We start from the raw sequence: 8,490 nt of genomic DNA, 5'->3' as shown, positions 1-8,490 counted from the left end.
AATAGCTCACCTTTTGGAAACCAAGCGCTTTCGGAGAGCACCGTCTCATCCATGGCGCTCCAGAGCGCACAAGTCAGATGGCCGTCAAACGGCACCACTCCCACGATGACTAGTCCAAGCGGTACCTCCGTTCCGACGGCCACCTTCACTCCCCTACAGCTTGGCGGAAGCTCTACCTCAGGTTCCCACCGACTGTCCGTGTCATGGATTGCGTTATCCGCACTTCTATTCATCGCGCAGGTGCATAGTGCGCTCTGAGAGACGATTCCTCGTCCGCCCTGCTAGATGAGCATAGCCTATGATACCTGAAATGGATTGGGTTGGGACTTCCCTGGAGAGTCCTTAAGTTAGCATGTAGTAGCCTCGCTTCAATATACCATAGTCGCCAGCTTGTTCCTAGTTTCATATCTACTGTCGTGACGCCATTAATGGGAAGGAGTGTAGTCGCCGCACGCTATGTTAGCACCCCGTAGGATGGTCGCCCTCCGATGCGTTTTCCTAGCACCAGTACGACTGATAGTGTCGTCTCGACTACAAACATCTGACTAGAGCAGTGTGGGACTAGCATGCCGAGCAGGTAAGGGGCATTTGACCGTGCAGGAAAATTTGATTGGCTGTCGTACCTATGCAATCTACCCATCAAGTGTCTACGCAATGCCATCCCTTTTATAAATAACACGGCCACATACAAGTGAGAGCAAGCTATTTCTCCCTGCGCTATTGAGCATGGAGATGCACACCGTATATCTGCTCGTCAGACTTGTTGCGAATCGTCTTGAGCAACGCCTTCAACTCTACCGCAAGCCACCCACCGCGGTATTGTCCTCGCCATTTCCACCTCTTATAGGCATGGCACCGCAACACGACAGACTCTCCACTATTTCCACAACTCACCTCCACGACAGTTGACTTTTCCAAGCCTGTGCTTTGTATTCTCAATGTCTTTCCGGTGACTTTCTGCACCCACCGCCTCGAGCTGCCGTGCTGGACATCGGGTTCGTCACTTTCGGGCGTTCTGATTTCCTTCACAGATATCGGAACGTGTCGGCGGCTGATGGGAGGCAGGGTCGTACATCCTCGTCTAGGCGGACTGTTTGGATGAGCGGTGTCTGTCGCAATCGGGGTGATGAGATGGTTTTCATCCCAATTCTGCGAAGTGTCTTCCAAAGAGGCTATAGGGAGTAGCGTGTGTGGCGCCTCGAGCGCCGTAACGTGCTGATATACCGTGCAGCTAGGGAGAGCGAACACGGGTTTATCGCGATAATTTGCTGAAAGTGGCTCTTGAGGACATATCGGGCTTGGAAGCGATCTCGATGCTTCATGGTTGTCATTTAGGTGCCAGCCCTGGTGTTGTTGAGCGGCAGGGACTGAATCAACGATGCCGCACCTCTCAAACTCATCGGAATGCGATTCCACCGCTGTATCGTGTCGTTCGACGCTCTGACACGAGCAATCACTGCATGGGGATAGGTTGTCGCTCTGCTGGAGGCCAGTCGATTCCTCATGCCATGTCGGACCCTCGTCTCCCCCACCACACACCGGGTCGCACACTTGTGGTGGTACTGCATAAGGTATCTGGTCAATCGATGGCGTGATGGGAGAGCCACACTGGGGATACTGGTCGGTAAAAGTACCGTCGTCATCGGGCCCAGCCGAACGCGTGGACAAAACGTCGTGGGGCTCTGACCAAGGGGTTCCTTTGGCTACGCATAGCCCACCTGCAAACGGTCCAGAAGTTCTAGGCACAAGTGGCATGCCAGGGGCAGACAACTGTGTTTGGTCATTGGCCGTGTCAGCGACACAAGCGGCGTAGTCTGGTGGAGACAGGCTTGTGCCAGTTGCACGAAGTTCCCGCTCCAGTTCATGCATAGTGGACTGACTGAGGAGAAGAATTGCTGTCAGGCGATTGTCGACGTGCGCCAAGCGATGTGCATTGCGTTGATAGATGACAATAAATGAAGCAGTTGCCCGGAGGAAGCTAATAATCAGCTGCATGTCAATGGCGGACATCTTGCTAGCTTTGGTGTCAATCGCGCCGTGTAATCAGCCTCAGTACTTGTTGATGGTTGAGCGTCGCCCATGTTCAGTTTATACTTAACTATAGACGTTATTTTCCGGCTGGAGTACAGTAGCCCTGGGCAGGCGATTGCCGATATGGCTGCGATACGTGCATCACGGTCCACACCCATAGCCATTTTGGGAACGAACCAGACGGGAGGAGATCTTCAGGGCGTGCGCGGGGTACAAGGGCCGTCCACGACATGGGAAATCGGATCCCAGGATGCCATGCAGAAGCCAGATTCAACTCGATCGTCTCAGATTAGCGGCCTGTACTAGCCACTGTTGGACCATACGATGCAAGCATATCCATCTTCTCCCAGCAAATCATTGTATACCAAATGGAGAAGGTGGGACAAGGCTTCCATTGGACAGAAACGGACACGACTAGTCATTTCGCGCCGAAATCATGACGGAATGCGAGATTAGTGTGTAGGGTTACAGCCATGGGTTGGGGAACCCATCTCCAAACAGCATGAAGACTCGTTGCCAGAAGCTACGCTAGATCAGAGGTATGGAAAGGCGAAACTCGGCGAACACTGGGCTACTGCTTACGGCTCAGGTTCGACTTCCACTACTCTGCGAGATCTTCTCTACCTTTGCTAAAGTACTGTGCTGCCTAGGTCAATCCTTCTTGGCCCTATTTTAGATCATGACGCGTGATCCTGACTTAATGGGAGAGGCCTCATTGCCCAGTCATTTCCAAGCAGCCACTTGGCTCCGAGAGCCGTCATGTCTATCTAGCCGCTCCACTGGGGCTCGCAGCCACGATCTGAGTGGGTATGATGCCTTGCCTGGGGGCTCCTGTACGGGCCAGGCTACCCATGACTGATGACCTTTCAATGTGGCAGCCACAATTGACCATCACAAGATTTGAGACGAGAGGGTGTGGCGGCTCCGCCATCATTGCGGGTACCTGCCTCGGGATTTCTTGTCGTGTGGCAGCCATCACACTGAGAGGGTGTGATGCTCCGCCAGCATCTGGCTTGGCTCCCCCCTCTGCCAAGCTCTCTGTGACCTCCGGCTAGGATGCCTGCACGCTCACAGCCACAGTGAAGCGCACGACGCGGCTGGATCCGAGTGGGTGTGATTCTTCTACTCGTGCCGCGCCCCACCACCTCGTTAGGTGGTGCTGGACACACCAACGAACAGATCACACCAACGGACACCTTGCAGCACGAATATCATCAATTAACCCCTTCGCACACGACGAACACCATTATCATCGAAAATTTCGAGGGGAGCCGTGACCTTATCCATGCGCCATTTACGAGCCTTTTTCGCGGCCTCGAAAGCATTCCGTTTGTACTTGTTCTGTTCCTTCTTATAGGCTGCATCAACTAGCCGTTGGGCCTTCAGTAACTCTTCCTTATCGCGTTGGACCACCATATCACGGGCTTCTGCGACCGTTAATACGCCGCCGGATTGAAGGGGTCGATTCTTCATCGCGCGGCGTTGTTGTTGCATTAATTCGGCCTTCTTGGTGCGCGATAGGTCCCTCTTCACCTGCACAAGCTCGGCGGCGGTTGTGAGGGCACCGCGGATGAATCGGTCGATATCCCACGAGAAGTGCTCATCAAGGTCATCACCTCACCGATCCGACTAGCCACCTTATTGATCTGCCGTAGCGTGACGGGGGTCTCGAAGTCCGATGAAGCTAGTAATGAGGGCTGTGGCGATGGTGTTCGTAGAGTAGCAGCCTCACGCTCCCTCACAACCTCTATCATAAGGTTAGGGTTGAAGGGCCAGATGCCGGTCTTTTTGAAGGCTGATTTTATCGTGTTGGTTGTGAATGCTTGTCTGCGCACACCCTCAATTAGTGAGAGAAATTCAAGCTTCGTAACGTTGACGACACCGTCCCGAACGATTATATCAAGAGCCTTAGCGTGATAGTGTTTCAACGGCTGGAAGACCACCACATCTAGCGGTTGTAATAGGTGTGTGAGGTGTGGAGGGAGAGCAAAGGGAATGATCTTGTGTTTAGCGCAATAATCGATGAATTCTTTTGTGTGGTGTGACCCGTGACCATCGATAATCAAGAGCCGATATGCTGATTTAGCCGCGCCGGCAGTGTGCTCGTTAAAGTGCTTGATCCACGATAGGGCTATTTGATCGTTCGAATAGCCTGATGATGATAGTGTGATCTTCGTGTGAGGGCTTAGCTCGGGCAACCGATACCACTGATCCATGTGTACCTGGCCCGTAAGGATCAGGAAGGCCGGAATCACAGCGCCAGCAGCAGAGATACACTCAATCGCAGTGGCAGACTCCCTATTCTCGGGCATGCCAAAGAGATGAAGCCTCTTACGCTTGGTCACGATCAATTGATCCTTCCCTATGCCGATCCGGAAGCCTGTCTCATCTATATTCCATATATCTTCTGGTGGGATCCCGCGTAGGGCTATAACCTCACGTAGGCGTTCGAAATATTCGCTCGTTCGTTATGTGTCTTCCGCAGCCTTCCTATTCTGATCGATCTTTCGTTGAAGAAGCCTTGTATAACCGTGGCGTTGAATAAAGCGTGTGGTCCAACGCGTGCCGACAGTCTCGATATGGTTAGGCCCGTATCGCTCGGCTAGAAGGTTGTTGGCAGCATCAGTAATAAACTCAGCGCGCACGGCAAAGTTAATACTATCAAGACGATCGATATAGCGACAGATAGCGGCTTCTTCTTCTCGAGATAGCTTCGTGTTGAAGGTAGGGCGGTCGAAACGCGTTGGCACACCACGTTGACGGCGCAACAAGCGACTACGCGGGACATCGAATTGTCGCGCAACCGTAGCTAATTTCGCGTTAGAATTTTGCTCAAGATACTGAAGAGCCTCTCCGACACGTATTTCAACAGCCGAAATAGCCCTTGAACGCGTTGGCGGCGACATTATCGCGAGATTGAAGTGATCGTGGTGAAAAGTGTCCGTTGGTGTGATCTGTTCGTTGGTGTGTCCAGCACCACCTAACGAGGTGGTGGGGCGCGGCACGAGTAGTGCTTTGGCTGCTTGCCGGGTGGCAGTCACAGTGGGTCACAGGGAGCTGTGACTGGAACGGCTGCATTGTGCCTGTCAATTAGACTACCCTGAGCGGTGTCCGCATCGGGTTTCCTCAAGCATCAGTGAATGATTGGAAGTGCCCGAGCTTCATGGAAGTGGTGGTCCACAACAAGCATGCAGGCACCGACGACCTTCTGGACGGGGGAGAATGCGGCACGTTTCGGTCACCAGGCTCGATCTCAACTAAGTCCAAGGAGGCTGGGAGCTTGCAGCGGTGGCCGATTGCTTACAAAGTGGCCGTTGACTCTGAAGAATGCTGAAACATCCGATCGTCGACTCACTGATGACATGTCCGCTCATCGTCCGCATCAGCCTGCTTCCTTGTACCAAGACCGCGCGTCATACTCAAGGAGCGGCCACAAACGGATGGACCCAGGGAGCACACCCCGGGGCATTGTGCTCGACACTATTTAATTCTGGTCAGGCTTGCAACTTGCCACTGTCTGTCTAACCAGACTACATAGGGCCGGTCTATGAGCGACGACAATTCTCCAGCTACAAACCCACGCAATGAGCAGTTTCTTGCCTGGTCGGCTTCCAAGCCTTGCCGAATTTGATGCAGGCGTCCAATGGCTCACAAAGCGGAAAAAGCCTCTGCGCCGCGGTCGTTCCCTAGCGCATGGGAAAAGGTACACAGTCGAGCAGTCCGACTTCATTATCTATGCCCGTCACGAGATGAAGTGGTCTTGGAACAAAGTCAGAGACGCCTTTGCGATGACCTTCCGGCAGGAACGAACTGTTCCTTGCCTCCAAGGGTGCTACTACCGGACTAACATGCATATCCCTATGTGGGACGCCGAGGGTTTCCTTCTCTTCGGCGAGAGAGACGCCACGAAACCTTTGCAATTCAATCTCAAAGGCGCGCAAGCGCCGCCGGATGATGACGTCGGCCTCGCACGTCGGCATCCGGAGAGGGCTGCCTTGTACAGCTGGGTTGATCCTTCGGTGCAAAGCCAGGCGCGCGCTTGGGGTACGCTTAGCGGTGCCGAACCATAAAGTTTTCGCTGACTTTCTTTAGCGATGAAACGACAAGAACAGCTACGGGAACGCGGACAAAGACGGGAGGATGCCTTGAAATCTGGTGGAGCTGCGAAGCCTGAATACCCAGACACCCTGCCGTTGTAATGCCATTGGATGCCAGATCTCGTGAGTGCCGTCGTACTACTTGAGGTCTCAGGTATGATGGAGAGCGGAGAGGACCCGTGGCCTAGGTGAATGATAATATCCACCGGAGAATATCGATATGGTTGCTGCCTGCTGCCCTGCTGCTGCGCCAAAGCTCATCTGCCACATTGATTGAAGCATCTACTAGTCCTGTGTCTTGAACTTTCTTCAGCCTATGGCATTGCCTGCACTGGTACCCCTCTGAGTATTGGCCAGCAGGTGAGTATAAATGCAAGTCCATGCCCACTTTGCTGAGTGACCTTCTCTCATTCATCGTACATCTTGAACTACAAACGACGACCCCGAGACACTCGAGGGATTATAGTCATTCCCATGCCGTCCATCAACCACAAGGCAACCTCAGGCTCCGAGAACTCAGAGAGCAGCTGGGATGTGTATCTTATATTGGACTCGGATCTGAGTTATCTCAACGACCATGGAAAGCTTCGAGGCCAACTTTTCCCCAGCAATGTCAAGGTCAGTATCGTCCCAGTAATCTTCACAGAGACGAAAAGAGCGCACGAACTAGAAAGAAAGATTTATCTTCGAGCAGCGACTCAAGTTGAAAGGTTCTTCGTCGGCTCGCTTCTTGACACGCATCACTGCTTACAGGGCATACAAGGACAAAGGACATGGCGTCTGGCTGGGCAGGCGTATGCGCACTCTTTACCATGCTCCACATGTTCAAGTTGAGATTGCAATTCCGCGAGAAGAAATCCATGTAAGTTATACTCTGATGTTACTACGGTTTACAAGCACTGAGACGTGGTGAGGTTGGATGGGATTGCCTTCAAGAACCGGCCGAAGCCCTCCTTTATTATACCGTTCGGTGCTATGGTCAAGCCATGAGCAGGAAGTCGCGACTGCTCCAGCTCAATGCCCCGGGAATCTGGAAAATGGTCTGTGAAAATCTCGACCTGCTTAGCTCGAACACTACTCGGCTTCACGCAATTGCACGGCTCTTGAGCGTGTTGGGAAATCATGGTCTGCCTGAAGAGCCTATCCTGGACCACACACCTTCGCAAAACTGCCAGCTTCTGGCTTTCCTTCTCGAAGTAGCATCCAAGAACCCTGGCAAGCGTTTCAAAGTTGAAGAAATCCTTTAAAACTCCGAGCTATATTCCAAATCTGACACCAGCACTTCTTTGTGGACATATGCCTTCTGCATGCCCTTAGTGTGTCTCACACCTCCCCTATCCATTGTGAGCTATTCCCCGGTGTACGACGAGAGTCATCTGCTGACGAGGGAGCCTCACGGCGAAGCGCTCTCTTGCCATCTCACAAGAAGCCAGTTCAGAGAACTAGCGGAATTCCATGACAATTTGGTCAAAAAAGGCTGGGTATGGAATGAAGAGAGTCAGAGTGCACATCACATGTCGCTGTTGTTATGGACAGGAAGAACGCTGCTGGCACCTAACGCACGTCACACCATATAGTATTATTCACGCCCCAATATACATATCTTTCTTCCAGAACAAGATCAGAAGGGGTCCGCGCGGTCGCAGACTTGCCGATAGTTATCCTGGTACTTATTTCACCCTACCCTATAGTCACGTGCCGTCGCAGAGATGGATCGCACGCCATATGTCTAGCGATGAAAGGACTCAATCACAAACCACAAAAGCATGTACTATAGTAAGCTTTAGTTATACATAATACCCTGTCGTAATTACTATAAGTCGTACACTCTTGCAATACCTTGCGTTGCTCTGTCCACTGGGTGCATATGAAAAGGAAATGCTCTATCGTTTCTCGGGTCCGTCTGCAGGTACGTAGATCATATAGTGCCGCTTGGATGCGGTGTATAGTCGTTAACTCTTGCCATGCCCGTCCGCAGCTGCACAAGTATACTAGCCTCTTTGCGCCCGAGCTGATCATACTTTACCTTCGTGTGTTTCCCTGGTAGCGATACGTCGATTCGCTTCGAGTACTTGCCAACCTTGTCGGGCAGTTGGTCGCAGGTTGCTTCTGTCGGGCCATGTTTAGGCTTATTAATTTCATAGCAGGGAGCTGCTCCGACCGGGTGACGTCTTCTCTCGTCGTCATCCTAGCTTCTTCCTTTGCCTTCTGTATTAGCTCGTTCTCGCTACTCGCAGGTGACCATTGGATTCTGGTTCCACCCATGATTGATGTCCTTCCAGTGTGGCAGCCATAATTGACCATCACACAAGAATTGAGACGAGAGGGTGTGGCGGCTCCGCCATTATTGCGGGTACCTGTC

The 8,490-nt window shown here is 52.4% G+C and overlaps 2 protein-coding genes across 2 annotated transcripts; both read left to right on the top strand.

Annotated features, from left to right (window-relative positions):
- Nucleotides 1–5,615: 5,615 nt before the first annotated feature.
- On the top strand, nt 5,616–6,176 carry F5Z01DRAFT_732430 (uncharacterized protein; the record flags this gene model as incomplete). The annotated part of the gene is made up of 2 exons (XM_046266723.1): nt 5,616–6,075; nt 6,124–6,176. Coding segments are annotated over 2 exons (513 nt in total), but the record flags the coding sequence as incomplete, so codon positions are not given.
- A 426-nt stretch (nt 6,177–6,602) lies between these two features.
- On the top strand, nt 6,603–7,696 carry F5Z01DRAFT_699084 (uncharacterized protein; the record flags this gene model as incomplete). Its single annotated transcript, XM_046266371.1, has 3 exons — nt 6,603–6,838; nt 6,882–6,990; nt 7,043–7,696. The coding sequence occupies 3 exons, from the start codon at nt 6,603–6,605 to the stop codon at nt 7,373–7,375; spliced, it is 678 nt and encodes a 225-aa protein (XP_046113293.1). The 3' UTR covers nt 7,376–7,696.
- Nucleotides 7,697–8,490: the final 794 nt, after the last annotated feature.

This window comes from Emericellopsis atlantica (assembly GCF_019669845.1).
Source record: "Emericellopsis atlantica unplaced genomic scaffold F5Z01scaffold_82, whole genome shotgun sequence".
Classification (NCBI taxonomy): Eukaryota; Fungi; Ascomycota; class Sordariomycetes; order Hypocreales; family Bionectriaceae; genus Emericellopsis; species Emericellopsis atlantica.
The sequence above is the reverse complement of the archived record's forward strand: the minus strand, read 5'-3'. Positions and strand labels throughout refer to the sequence as shown.